The sequence below is a fragment of the Lichenostomus cassidix genome, chromosome 6, assembly GCF_008360975.1.
Source record: "Lichenostomus cassidix isolate B80296 chromosome 6, HeHo_3.0, whole genome shotgun sequence".
Classification (NCBI taxonomy): Eukaryota; Metazoa; Chordata; class Aves; order Passeriformes; family Meliphagidae; genus Lichenostomus; species Lichenostomus cassidix.
Genome location: NC_139487.1, coordinates 2,752,646 through 2,767,802, shown reverse-complemented (window position 1 = coordinate 2,767,802; position 15,157 = coordinate 2,752,646). Strand labels below are relative to the sequence as shown.

Sequence of the window (15,157 nt, the reverse complement as noted above, 5' to 3'; positions counted from 1 at the left end):
TGGGCTGCATTCACAGTGGATAATTCACAAAGTTTGCAAAAATCAGTTTTGGTGGCTGAGCATCAATGGGTTTAGAGTTTTCTGAGAGTTCATACAGACATAGGATTTCCTGCATGAAAAAAGGAACTGGGGAGGCATAATCAGAAGATAAAATACATTTTGAAAGCCAAAGTGAAGTTAATGACAATTTTGCAATACCAGAGACACTGGGAAAGAGAATATATTGAACCCAGAAATTCATTAATAAGCAAGTAATGTATTTTGCTATACTTATTTACAGAAAATCTCAAGCCTCCATGGGCAGATACTTGGGACTGCCCTCAAAAAATCAGGATAAACTTAAGCAACTTGCACTGCATAGAATCTCAGGATGGTTTGGGTTGGAAGGAACCATAAAAATCATCTATTTGCAATCCCCTGCCGTGGCCAGGAACACCTTCCATGAGACCAGCTTGCTCAGATTGGCATCTGCAAATCCATAAAACACAACAGTGGCCAGAAGGGAGTAAAATTTGTCTCAGTCTGAGCATGAGAAGCAACCGTTTTATGAAAAACAAAATCCCAAAGGAAAAAAGAAGTGAGTTTAGTACAAAACACTTGGCAGAATGAGCATAGGGATGTTCTCCCTCTCTGGGAAAATTCCAGAATCTTACTTTTCCATCTCCACACTTGGTTCCTGCCAGCACAAGCCCAGGGTCGGGCATATCATCCCCCAAATACACGTGGGTCCCACGGCACAGGATCTTGCCACCCTCCTGGAGTGGGATGTTGGTTTCTATGGAAACAGCATTGGTGCCAATCACTGGGCGGTTTGCTCCTCCTTGACACTGGATTTTCCCACACTTGGCATCCCTGACGGAAACAAACACAACCAGAGATTAGGTAAATCATTTCCAGCGTTCCCAAGGTCTCTCCCAGCAGCCCTGCAGGTGCTGTGCTGGCAGGGAGAGCTCCTACCTGGGTTCACACTTGGCAAAGGAGCTCTTGGAGTCTTTCCCGCAGTTGCCGTAAGGATCTCCGGCGGAGTTGACTCTCTCGAAGCAGATCCCAGGAGCAGGCTTTGCACCTGAAACAAAACCTCATCAGGACTTCCAGCTCCTACAAGGTGTTTTTCATAATTTCCTTTTGAGCTGCACTGGTGCTTTAGGGGAAAGGGGGGATGTGAGCTGCATGTTGATGAAGCCCAAGGCAGCAGCGGTGCTGGAGCTGCATGCTAATGGAAGAGCCTGGAAGTGTGGGATTTTCGGGGTTGTTTGTCTCTCTTGGCAGTGCTGAGCAGCAGACAGCGCTGAACTCCATCTCTTCCAGGGTTTCTCGAGGTGATAGCCCTCTTGCCAATCCTCCCAGGACACAAAAACTTCTAGCAAATGCCAATTCTTGTTTGGTGGAGACAGACAAAGGCCAGCTGGGAAGTTAACTCCCTTCTTTTTGCAGGAGTTCATGTGGTTCCAATGAAAACCCAAAGAAAATTCTTTCCTGCTTGACTGCAATTCAGGACAAATAAGGTACTGTTAGAACATCTCTTCTAAAGTTTTATACACACAATCCCCTGCTCATTTTGCCCCCAAATTATAACCAACTATGGAATATCTTCAGGAGGAAGATGCATCCTTTCTTCTGGAATGTCAAAGAGGTGAAGGATCTGCTCCCCTGGTTTGACTGCTGCAACAATTCATTAGTCTGTGTGTTGGAATTCAATCTCTTTGTTCTGCAGTGAAGTGAACCAATTCATTCCCAGCCAATAATTGCTGCTTCTTGCACAATTAAGAGGCCCTTTGTTAGGGCTCTTTACTACTCCTTATTTTCTTCCCATGAAAATGATAAAGAGGACCACCAAGTCACCACCAACATTTCAACTGATCCAGCAGGGAGGTTGGCTTTGAGGAGAAAAGCAGCTGAGGAGATGCTCTGGATAAAACTGAGCAGAGACCTGCTAGCTGCACTTGTGTGCTTTTGACAGATCAGCCAAACTACAGCAAAAAGAACTTGGCAGCAAATGATGTGATAGCCCAAAGGCTGAGAATATCCCATTTCTAGCGTTCCTGATCTGTACCAGAGACAGAATATTTCAACTAATGCTACATTTTGTCAAATGTTTTGAGCCACTTCCAAGTGTGTATGCCTCTAACTGTGGGTAAAACATAGCATTTATTTAAGCCAGCCTGAAGATTTAATTTGAAAGCCTTCAAAGAGAAAAAATGTTCTTCTTTTTCTTAAAAAAAATAAAAGGGGTCAGATTCCTGGAGAAGAAAATACAAATATGATTGTAAAACTTCCAGCCAGTGTGGATCTCTTCACTAATAACTCAGAGATTAAAACTTCAATTAATTATCTGCATTTCATAGTCAGAAGCTTGACTAATACTATATACTGCTGAACAGCAATCTAATGCTATTAAGGACAAAATATTAAAACTTGGAGAGGCTTAAGATGGCACCTTCTTTTCCTTCTAACATTTTTACATGCTGAAACTGGAAAATTCAGAAAGAAAGGCACAGAGGGAACAGAATATGAGCTGCTGCTTCCCTGGAGAGAAGGACAAGAGCTTGAAATTCTTTGGAAGATTACGATCAAGCTTGCTGAGTTCAGAATATTTTTTCAAATCTGGAACTATTAAAAGCGACTCACACAGGATTCTTTCAATTCTTTTTCATTAAAGTCCAAGCAATAATCAAAAAATCAACAGAAGCAACCAGACAAGGCGCTGTGCAGAAAACCCAAAAGTTAAATTTCCATTTTCAGCATGTGGATCCCTTCTCCTCTTTCCAGGCTGGGCACATTCCCTGTTCAGTGAGACAAACATTGCCATGTGCATATTCTTGGGCAGTGTTAGAAGGGCTGGGGAGGGAAGGAACCTGCTGTGAGCAAGAGGCCAAGGAAAGCTGCTTTTTCTAAAACTGCATTTTCTCCCACATGTGCAAAGCTTGTGCAGCCCTGAGACAAAGAAAGGCTTCTTCTAGAAAGGGTGTTGAAAAGAGAAAGAGCTCACTTAATACTGAGAAAGTTTAAGGTGTTTCTCTTCCTCTTCCACCTGGCAAACACACATTTTTTTGGTGTTGATTTCTTTCCTGAATGCAGAAGTTGCAGAGATGATGGAAAGCAGCCTGCAGGAAGGAAAACACATCTGCAGCATCCTTGCAGGGCTCAGACACTGAGCTTTAACTCCAGCTAATAACACTTGACAAGAAAAAGGACTTCATGGAGCACAGAAAAACCCTCCCCTGCCAGGCTGTGTGTGAAAACACCTGGTACCCAACGATCCTCTGCAGCTTGCAAACCAAAATCCAGCTTCGATTTCTGCCTTTGGTATCCAACCAAGACACGCTGGTGCTTGGGATTCAGATGGCTCTTCCCTCTCCCCACTGGCTTCTCACAATATTTGGACTATTTAATGGATGAAAACATAGCAGAGTGTAAGATCTGAACAGATGGAGCCACTGAGTTAAAAGGAGGTTTGCAGAGGATGCTTAAGGAAGAGAATTGTAATGTTGTGTTTCTGGAGGAAACCCATTTATCACGACTGCACCACCTAAACTGAAGCAGAAAGTCCTGTCTTCCTCTATTTTCTACCTCTGCAGGCAGAGGGGAAATGATTTGTGAAGGATTTCTAGTGGTTATTAAGTGGTTTGAGCTGGATGAGCAGAGTTTATTTCACTTTGCTAGTGGTAATTATAGGATTGTGACCCTGTAATTAAGGTCCTGTCAGCCTTTCCACGCCAAGCCTCATTCAAGGGATTAAATCAGCCTTTGGAAGATGCAGAAGGTCAAAGCTCAGCACTGCAGTTGTCAGCCTGGAGCCTGGGTTTGTTTTTGCTCCAAATGTGTATATTGATGAGCCCACTTCTTTCACTGTGCAGTTGCAGAAAAAAAGATTAATAAAAAAGAGATGTTGTAGGGCACAGAAATGCTGTGTCATTTCAGACCAGCTGACATGGGAAAACACCAACACAGTCTCCTGGAAGGAATGAGGGAAAATTTCTGACCATGGTGCTGATTCCATGCACGAGAGAAACATCTTCTATCAGGCTGACAGCAGAAAAGGAAGATATTTCAGTTCAGCTCCCAACTGTCTGTGGGTGTGGAGGGGAGAAAAAAACAACCTGTGAGTAACAGGCTGGAGTTCTGTTGCTCAGGCTGTGCCAGCCAGCACCACCAATAACTGTGCCAGTAAATATAAGCATAAAAAGTGCAGTTCTCTGTTGTGTGATCTGGGTTTCGGCTCATTAAATTTGTTTTGCTGCACTGGTGATGGAAAGCAAATATTCCATGAGCTGCCCTTGGCCTCTCTCCCCATCCTGGTAATCCCTGCTCTGTCTGGGCAAGAGCAAGGTGGGGCTGAGGATTTTTTTTTTGCATTTAAGGAGGATGATGTCATTACCCCTGAGAATATGATTTAATACCTTTCACATCTCCAGAAGAAAAGGCCTTCCCATAAATCTGTGATGATCAAAACTGTTTGATTTCACTGCATTCAGATCATTCCAGTGCTTGGATAATTAGTATTTTTTTAAAACCTAGTTAGCAAGGGTTTGGTCAGATATCTTTATCATGATAGTTTGATTTCACTGAGTTCAGATCATTCCAGTGCTTGGATAATCAGCATTTTTTCAAAACCCAGTTAGCAATGGCTTGTTCAGATATCTGGGGTGGGCAGCCCATTTATTTTGTCTCTGCAGGCTGTGCCTGACTAAACCTGCAAAGTTCTTACACAGTAAAAGGCCCCTGTAACAAATATTGACATCTAAATTAAGAATGTTCCTGCCTAAGCAAATGGCCATGTCCATGAAACACATTTAAAGTGTTCTAATTATTAAGTCAATGCCTGCCATTGACTCCCCAAAATCATTGCTTTTTTCCCCACTTGGGGAAATATAGGAAAACACAACTGACAAACTTCCTTGAAGAATCATTTTCTTGTCAATGTGGAAAAAGCCGTGAGTCTAAAGTTGAGAATCTTTTATTCTTTGGTAATCAATGATTTCTCTGTCTTAAGCAGCTTTAGCTATCTAATTCTCCTGGAAAATGCCAATGGAGCAACAGACAGAACACAAAGCATCACTATTGATGTATTTTTCAGTCGCTCTGCTATCAATAGGTCAGATCAGTGTAATTTGATATTTTTGAATATGGAACAAAAACCAAAAAAGGTCACAAGCAATTCCTGCTCCTCAAGGATAAAAATGACATGAATTATGGTGAGAGAGAGAATAGGGAACTCTGTGAGTCTGGGAGGAGACTGGAATCAATCTGGGCTCCAAGAGGAATTCATGGCTATTTTCAGAGTTGTCCCCAGGAGCTCCTCCCTTCTCCTTCCCACCAAGCTTTCCACGCAGATAAGGAAGAGCAAAAAATATTCCTCTATTTTATCTGAATTACTGTGTTGAGAGGAACAAAAACAACCCCAAGGAAAGGCAAGTGCTTTTCTGGAAACAGGTTCCTACTGCTCAGCCTAATGTAAACAAGCTCTGACAGTGTTCATCATTCTCCTTTAAAACAGATCTAAAAATATGAAGATTGACATTTATCATTGGGCTTCTGGACATCTGTAACCTGATGAATAAAGAAAGATGTACAAGGGAAGACATTAATAAGGAATTCAATATAGTGAATATTATTTCAGGAAAAGCTATTGTATTTTGTTCTGCATGGCTTTCTCCTACTGGGAAGAAGAAAATAAGGATGGAATAAAAATGAATTGTGATCTGTTTTCCCTTTATAGGGGAGAATTTTTTTTTAAACCACAGAACTTCACTGCAACACAGGCAGTTGTTAAAAACAGTTCTAATCAGATACAACAATCTGGTCAAAGGTTCCAATGTATATTTTTGATACAAAGTCTGGAGACAACATCTTAGAATGTCAAATCTCTCTTTGTGCTGCATGCAAGGCTGAAAACATTTGTATTTTTTTTTTTATCTGTACCATGATATTTTTCTAACTGACCCACCCATGTCTCTTCCTATCCCACTCCACATCTGCCAGCTCCTACTTCAGCCAGATGTGTGATAAAGCAGTGGATATTCACATCCCTGGTCTTTAAATCTGGACAGAGGCATGATTTTAAGAGTCCAAGGCCAAGTTGGACAAGGCTTGGAGCAGCCTGGGCTAGTGGAAGGTGTCCTTGCCCATGGCAGGGGTGGAATGAGATGATCCTCAAAGTCCCTTCAAACCCAAACCATTTGAGGATTCTGTGATTACTTTTAATTCATACTTCCAAAAACGTAGCAAGAATCAAGACTTTCAGTTCAGGTTTGGTGATGTCCCAACCTCTTTAAAATCCTTATCCTTGGGCCTTCCCAAGACAAACCTAAAGGGTATTCCAGTAAATGCCTGTCTGAACCCTGTTCTTAATGAAATATCTTTCTGATACACAGACCTCACAGCCTCCACAGACCACTGGAGCCTCCAAGACAGCAGTGCCCATATGGAATAGTCCCAAGAAAGAGGAGAAAAAAGAATTAGAGGAGCCCAGGGCTTTGGTGGAATTGCTGTGTTAGGAACCAGAGCTGGCAAGGAGCTGCAGCAACTCAGCTCCCTGACCTGCAGAGGAATTTTTCTCAGCTGCTGAAACCACGAACAGCCTGACCGAGTAACTTTCCACAGCATGGGAAACTGGTTCAGGAGGAGATTTTTGCTTTCTACCAGAGAAAACGTCTCTGTATCCAGGGATTAGAACTCCCAGTCTGACTAAGGCTGGAGGCTATAATTGTCCATGGCTCCATGAGCTCATATCAGCTCTACGACGCGCGTGGGATTCGGGGGAGTGGATCAGAGGCACGCTTTGTTCCACGTGAGGAGTTTAATTTGGAGCTGGAACTCCTCCTGGATGTGTTCTTATACCCACATGGCCAAGCTGACCTGCTGTCTGTACCACTGGGCTTGGTTCTTGGGATGCTTCAATGCTCTTTTAAAGAGATATTGCTAAAGGTCCTATGTTCTCTGGGAAGGAAACAGATAAATTCTTCAGTAGACTCCTGGGGAGGGTTTTGACCAAGGGAAACATCTGTGTGCCATTATATTGATACAGAAGTTTTGGAGCAGAGGGAGAGGCAGAGAGATACCCAATTGGGAGAGGCTAAGAGAGCTGGAAAATTAGTTTAAAAGAAATAATTACATCTATCTCTAAATAATGCATCTCCTCAGGAGAGGTAAATGGTTTTCAGATTTGAGAGCGAGGGTCAGAGAGGCTGAAGGAGACATGACTTGGATTCACAGCAAAATGCTGAGTAAATACTTGCACTGCAGTGGAAGAGCCACAGGGCTTTAGAGAAAGGTGAACAGCTTTCCTAGGAAAGATGCTGAGAACAACTCTAGAACCCATGTTACCAGATTTCTGCAAAAAGGAAGCAAATTCCCATGGGAGAATAAAACCCCTTTCTGCTTCAGTGCACACCCTGCTAAAAGCACTGTCTACAGGTGACACCAGTTAATAAAATACACACAGTGATCCAGGAGTCTCATGTTAGTGTCAAAAGCCAAGCCCTGGCTGGGGATGGAGCAGACACATCTGCTTTGCAGATGAGCTGTTTAGAGCACAGGAGGAAGCTTCACACAGCAGCCTGGAAAGGGATGTGATTTCAACCTGTCAGGAGCGTTCAGCACTTTGTGGGGTGACACCAGGCCACATCAAAGTCAGCAGCAAATGATTTGTCTGAGTTCCCCTCTCCATTTGCAGCGTGTTGCAGCAAGGGCCTCGTTACCTGCTGCCTCCAGAAACGAACACGACAGCAAATCAAGGCTGGAATGAATCACACAGCAATTCCCTCATTATCCGCAGAACAGCTGCAGATTGGCGCCGCGCAAAACACCTCCGGATCTCCATCTCCCCCGAGCCTCTGCCACAGCTGTCCTGGCTCACCTGGGCCCCAGAGGGTGATGCACTGCTGCTCGTGGGTCTGGCAGATGCCGTTGTAGCAGTAGCCATCCACGCCGTGGCAGCTGTGGCCGTCGTGCAGGTAGACGTTGGCGGGGCAGTGCGCGCTGGCGCCCGTGCAGAACTCGGGCAGGTCGCAGGAGTTGCTCGACTCTCGGCAAGAAATCCCCGCTGGTTTGAGCTGCAAACAAACACAACTAACTTCAAGGGCTGTGCCGTGCCTGGGGCAGCAGTGCTGCACATGGAGAGATTTTTCCCCCCAGCTGGGTGCAGAGGACAAGGCAAGGATTACAGAGCTCTAAATACGTGGATTTGGGCCGTGCTGGGAGGTTTGGCACAGGGAGGGTTGGAGGAAGCTGCACATATGGCTCAGAAGGCAACCCCAGCCTGAGGTTGGCAGAATGGCTCCTCCATCATGCCTAAACACCAAAACTCTGGAAAGGGAGCTCTGGGAAAAGTCAGATCAGAGACCTTTCCATCCAGGGCAGCTGATGATGGAACACTGTGCTGTGTTGGGGCTCAGGGAGCCACCAGCCTGCTTGCTTCTGCATTCAGATGTACAACAATTCCCAGGCTGGAAGGTTCAGTCTGATGATCTTAAATAGATCTTGAACCTCAGTGATTCTATGGAGTCACATTTCCTCATGGAAATGCTCCTGTCATGAGCATCAAGATCTCTTCAGACTTATCACATGACTAGTCCATGTTCCTGTCCTGTCCTGATTTCCATGGATAACTCCATCTGTTTTTGGAGCTGATGGCATCCAGCAGGCAAGGATGGAACGTGCCAGTCTGAACATTCACTCCTCATCAGCAGCCACAAAAGATGGGTGTGCTCTGGGAGCAGCCCTGAATTTTAATCACATTGCCTTTGATAAAAAACAAAGGACATGAAGATTGATTTTGCTAAAAAGCAGTTCCTGGCTGTGGGGAGCCCTTGCTGCTCCAAGCTCGTGGTTGCCACAGACGTGATGGCAACTTGCTGGATGCTTTATTAGCCCATAGGCAAAGGATGGTGTGAGAATTCAAGCAGGTAAATGCCTGTGGCAAGTTGGTTTTTATGGAGTCTTAGGAGACCACAAAAGCCGATGATCTGCTATTAAAAATATTTATGCTGTTGATGGAATCAATAATTTAAGAGCCTTCACAAAAAATTTGGGTTCAGCATTTAATGACTGTTTGACATGTAAGAATGAGAAAAATGAAAGCACACAAAAGTTCATGAAAAAGAAGTTTTGCATGAGCAACTGAAGGAGCCACAAAGAGCACAGACACCATTTAAAAAAACCTGTTGAGCTGCTCTTTCAATAATTCATACTTTGACATATTTTTTAAATTGCTCACACGACACACAAGTGTCTTAATGCTTATCAACACCAATTTGCTTGTCCTCCACCCTTGCTTAGCGCCCTGCAGCAGGGAAAAACATGGAATTCTGCCCTCCCCACCCAGCAAAGAGCCATTTCCCGTCGCTCACCTGGCAGTCCTGGCAGCAGAGCCCATGTGCACACACTGCTCCCGGGTTCAAGGCACAGGTGGTTGCATTGCAGCACCGGTTGGTACATTCCTGCAGGAGTTTGGAGGGCAAATTTAGAGCAGACAACTTGCAGCCACAATGAGCCGTAAATCAAGAGGCTGCCTATGGCTCTGCCAAGAAAAGCTGGGCATGAAATCATGAATTATGCATGAAATTCGACAACCTGATCCAAACAGCCTTGTCTGCCCTCTGATTCAACAAGCCCAATAAGTGTAGTAAAACCAGAGGAGCTGCTGAGGAGGGCTGGTTTATTCCAGCTATGGATCTAATCCCAAATATCACAAACAACTCAAGCACGCTGACACCGATCCTGATAGAGCTCTGTGGTGTTTTATTTCCACAGGAATCAGTGGAATGACTCCAGTGCCTCCAGAGAGGATGCAGGAGCTGTGTTTAGCTTAGAACATCTCGACTACAGCTCTATTTTGTGATAGCTGCTGGCCAGGCTCCTGTTTGGATGGAGGCTGGGGCTGCCACAGAGGAAGACAACGACACAATTCCATGTAATCCCTTATCAGAGTACACCAGTAATCGAGCTCTGAGATATGGAATGAGTATGAATTGCAGCCTCGCTCACTGACACAGCCCAATTTCACACTTGTGGATTAGATGGTGCCATGTGTGGGTTTCTGCAAACTTTAGTCTCGGCACAACGAGCTCGTAAGGAGTCTCGGAAAAGAATGGATTTGTTTCTCCAAGATAATGCCCACAAGCTGCAAGTTACACCAGCTGAGCTGGAATCTCATCTCTCTCGCGGAAATAGCAGCAGATAAAATTGCTCTTCAGCTGTGTTAAGTCGGTTAGACTTAACAAGGGATCACTAACAATGTAGGGAACACAGGAAGGATAAGTGGGTTAGAGTGATGTTCACAGCCTCTTGTTACCTCTCTGCCTTCTGAAAGCTTCCCGGCTGGAAGGCAGGGCTGGCACTGACTCACCGGTAAAAAACACAAGGAGTCTCAGCATTTCACTGTTTTTTAGATAATATCTTCCTGGATGTACAAAGCTAAATGTGCTCTGAAGCAGAGGAACAACTTCCTGCCCCTATTTTTGATCACCGGAAGGCAGCAGGCTGAGGAAATATTCCTGTGCAGCTGCTGCCTGTCAGGAGTAACATTCCTCTGCACAGAAGCACGTTTTACAAATTCACCTCAAAACCAATCTGAGATAAGCAGAGTGGAGTGTCAGTCTCATTAAGGTCCTTCTGGAGCAGTCAGCTCCAATCCCCCATCCTCTGACCCCACAGCAGCATTCAGCATTCCACAGGCAGGTTGGGATAAAGACACAGCTCCTGGAGTGGTCTAACAGCAGCCTCTGAAATTTCCAATTGCTATCTCACTTATTGCTCATTGCAGGGAATGAGCTTGGTAAATAGTTTTTGTGCCTGGGCTATCAAATTGTCAGGAATGGTTTTAACATAAACAAGCAAACAAACAGGAAAGGCTCACCAGGCTTTTGGAGGGTGGAGGCTGCCACCTGAAATTGCTGCTGTGCTGGAGTTGTTTATTATTATTATTATTATTATTAATTATTTATTACTATTGGTACCAACAGCAGTGATGGGAGGGGGTTTCTCAGTGTGATCTCCTGGCTCATGAGAGCAACCAGAGCAGCCCAAGCCCAGAACAGTTCCAGCAGCAGCTGTGTGATGTCACACTGTCCTGGGGACAGAACACCTGATTTTTACCCCCTCTTTTCTAGGAACACCAGACAGAACCCCCTGGGTCATTCCACAGCCCTTCTGTCCTTTTGTCCCCAGAGGGCAGCCAGCAGAACATGTTTAAGGACCTTGATCCCTTCCCAGTCTCCTGCCTTTCCCTTGGCTCCAAGGGCATTTTTGGCACCTGTAGGAGTCAAGGTAAAGGAGCTCACAGGTAAGCACCACAGTCAGGGGAGCAGCTCCTTCAGTTTGTGTGAAACCTGCCATTTCCTAACCCCATCTGCACATTTCTTGCTGGGGACAATCTCTCCTCACTCACCTTTTCCATTCCCCTCATGATTTTATCAGCTTACGTTGTATTTTCCTTCATTTTCTCCTTTTCCAGCCAGAGCCCTTTCGAAACTCTGAACCACCTTATTGCTTTTCTCTCAATCTTTTCCACTCTGCTTTATCCTCCCTGGGATCAGGGAGGGGAAGGGAAAACCTGCACAAGCAGTTTCAGGCACAGCAGATTTATAGAGGTCTGCTGGTGCTTTGTTTTGTTTTCCTATTTCTCCCCTAGTACTTTCTAACAGCCTATTTACCTTTTAGACCACTCCTGAGCACTGGGCTGACATTTTCATGAGACTATTTATTGCAATATGAAGTCTTGTTCCTCCATGGTCAGAGTCGGCTCAGAGTCCATCATCTTCTTTGTGATTTTGGAATGTGCATCACTCCTCAGTGAGTCCCATTTCTCATCTTAATGCCTGTTCCAGCTGTCTCAGAAGGTTTCTCTGCAGTCCTTCACAGCTAGTTTTCATCTCTACCAGCCTAACTAATATCATCAGCAAATTAAAGACTATTCCTCTTCCCAGGCTGTTTATGAAGATGCTGAGCTGTGTAGTTCCCAGGACACATCTCATGGCTTCAGCACAGCAGATCTCCTTCCTCTGCGCAGAATGGATGATTTACATCTGCTTCCATTTCTTATCTTTTAACCCAATTTTTGCCCATGCAGTTTTCTCTCATCCACAGCTCCTCAATCTCCCAGAGAGGCTTTGGTGAAAGGTTTGGTCTGAAGCCTCTCTGAACCCCTCAGGCTGCAGTGACAGGCCTGTCCCTTTCCATGCACTCATCAACCCCTCAGAGCACTGTGAGAGGTTTGTAAGACAAGATTTTGTGAGACAAGATTTGGTAAGACAGGATTTCCTGGCACAGAAGCTGTGTTGACTCGTCCCTGGCATGTCACAGCTGTTTGGGCACTCACTCCTAATTACATTTGGAAGCAATTTGTCTGACTTCTGAGTTAGCAATTTGTAGTTTTCTGTTCCCCCCTGCAGCTGCTTATAAAAGTAGACACATTTTCATCTTTCAAAGAGCAAAGATTTTTACGTCTGTTCATTCTTTTATCTTTCCATCCATGATCTACGTTAACCTTCCTTCCACAGACACTGCAGCAGATCAGATATTTTTGGTCATATAATTGAAAATTAAGTAAGAATCTGAAAATCGTGGAATGGTTTGGGATGGAAGGGAACTTAAGTCATCCATTCCCACCCCTGCCATGGGCAGGGACACCTTCCACTGTCCCAGGTTGCTCCAAAGCCCAATGTCCAGCCTGGCTTTGGACACTGCCAGGGATCCAGGGGCACCACAGCTTCTCTGGGCACCCTGTGCCAGGGCCTGCCCACCCTACAGGGAACAATTTAATCCTAATATCACTAATTCTTGAGATACTGCAACACCATGGACAGAATGGTACAAATGACTGGGCAGTGAATTAGTTACTAATTGCATAGATTTTCTGGAACCACTCAGATTCGAGCAGTAAATCCCAAATAAATTTAATTGCACCCAAGCTGCAGTTTTCCAATATAACTGAAAAGGCAAAAAGACAGAAAGAAGAGGCAAATCAAGTCAGTGCTTGCTGACATTAAGTGGCTTTGACTTGAAAAGGTATCACTAACATTCAGAAATGAAAACAAGAAAGATAACTGGGTTAGAAAGACATTTGCAAGCTGCTTGCACTCTATTGACTTTAAACAGGGAGATAAGGCTGCTTCTTCCAACCTTGTTACCCTCAAGAGTGAGTGAACTGTCAGGAAATCCTCATGGATTGGACAAATCCAATCCACTCCACAGGCAGGACACAGCAATATCTTGCTGCTTTAACTGCCCTCATCTCTTTTGTCTGCAGGTCCCTATTTATCACAGGAAACAAATCCCTCATCTGCTGGTGCCTTTAATTCAGATAATCAGAGAGAAGTTCAATGCAGCCAATGAGGATGGGATGTAAAAGGGATAAGGATGTCAGCTTGGATATTACTTGACCCCAGGTTTGCCTATCTCCTGCTGATCTGAGGAGTCCTCTGGCACATTCACTGAACTAAATGGAACAATCTTTGAAGTAGCAGCAATCTGTTTGGGAACACTGAAGGCTATTTCTGTTGGGAGGTAATTGGCTAGAGGAAGAGAAAAATCCCATAGTGAAAGAGGGAAAGGTCTTGTACCTAAAAACTGAAGCTGCAGTAAAAAATACCTGGCCTGGCCAATATTAATATTTATATATAGATAGTGGTGCCCAGAGAAGCTGTGGCTGGCCCTGGATCCCTGGAAGTGTCCAAGGCCAGGCTGGACAGGGCTTGGAGCACCCTGGGAGATTGGAAGGTGTCCCTGCCATGGCAGGGAGTTGGAACACGCTGTCTTTAAGGTCCCATCCAATCCAAACCATTCTATGGTCCCATAGTTTCTATGGTTATATTGACATAAATATAAATATAAATAATAAATATAAATATATGAGTGGGTTCTCATTGACGGAAACAAACCTCCAATTAACACACGTTATCTTGAGAAATTTGAGCCAAGTTCACAAACTTATGTTGAGTTTAGCTGACTAGCTAATGCTGAAAGGAACTTCTAGGAACACGAGGTCATGGCCAGTCTGCTGGACAAGGCAGAGTTTGCTCTCCAAGGATGAACTGAGCCCATTCTTAACCCAAGCCCTGCCTGTACTTAGGCAACTCCAATACACTTGAGCCTCCCTGCACTTCTGAGACTCTGAGGTTTGAGCTGCTGGGATGGCAGCAGAGAAGGGAGAGCTCTGTTTGACACCAAACACTCCAAACCAAGCCCCCAGGGTCAAACACCTGCTGGCAGGAGAGGAGCTGGAGCTCTCAGGTGTGCTCTTACCTCAGGCTCCCCACAGTCACACTCCTCTCCATCCTCCACATAGCCATTGCCACACTTCTGGCCACCAAAGGACTCCTTGACTTCAGGCAGGTTAAAGAGACACATTCCCACTCCTTTCTCCAGGCTGTTTTCCAGGTCCTTTCTGCTGCAGCTACTGAAGACCATGGGGAATGGATAGCTGGAGGAAAATCACATGGAGACACAAAGGAAGGTTGTTATGTGAGATGAAAACCTCTCTCTCCTGCCACACTGGTGACATTTTAGCACACCTGTGCCTTAACCAGAGGATTGTGTTCACTTTTTTATCACACAGAACTGAAATACAGCAATACACTGTGAAATTGAGACAAACCCACCAATAAGATTTCTGACTATGAGTAAGGGAATTTCCATCTTTTTCATTTCAATCTGTAGCTGCTCTTAAGGATTGGAAGTGTTCACATTCGGAATTCCTTCTCCCTCTTTTGCATATGAGTTATATTGCAAATTATGATCATGAGCCTAAAGAAATGCTGGGTTTGCAAGTAGTATCCTGAATTTGCAGGACTGCAAAATGTCCTAATCCTTCTTGGGAAATTCAGCCTCAAATGGCAAATTCATTCATCTTGCTCTGCAGAATGGCAAACTTCCTGCTCTTTTCAGGAAAAAAAAAAAGAATAAAAGGAAAAAACCCACTGTTACTTGATAAGAGCCTGCTTCTGCAATTCATCAAAGCTGAGCTCGGGAACTGCATGATTAAAGCAAAGACAGTTTTTATTTTAAATCAGCATGACTGTAAGGACACTGTGCTGAAAATACCTCTGTTGTGAATTCCCAGAGCTGAGTGCAGAATTCTGCCCTGCTGGGCAGGAACACAACAACTCCCATTTCTTCTGCAAAACACCCAGGCAGCGTGAACAGAACGACCCCATGT

General features: G+C 44.6%; 1 protein-coding gene across 1 annotated transcript in view; it reads right to left on the bottom strand.

Moving 5' to 3' along the window:
• The window catches only part of ADAM12 (ADAM metallopeptidase domain 12), a 164,996-nt gene that overhangs the window by 10,977 nt on the left and 138,862 nt on the right, over window positions 1-15,157 (bottom strand). Inside the window, exons 12-16 of the mRNA XM_085064614.1 lie at window positions 14,245-14,422; window positions 9,351-9,440; window positions 7,859-8,054; window positions 958-1,066; window positions 654-852 (exon numbers count right to left, since the gene is read on the bottom strand). Coding sequence (XP_084920740.1) covers window positions 654-852; window positions 958-1,066; window positions 7,859-8,054; window positions 9,351-9,440; window positions 14,245-14,422 — 772 coding nt within the window. The remainder of the gene's footprint in view (window positions 1-653; window positions 853-957; window positions 1,067-7,858; window positions 8,055-9,350; window positions 9,441-14,244; window positions 14,423-15,157) is intronic.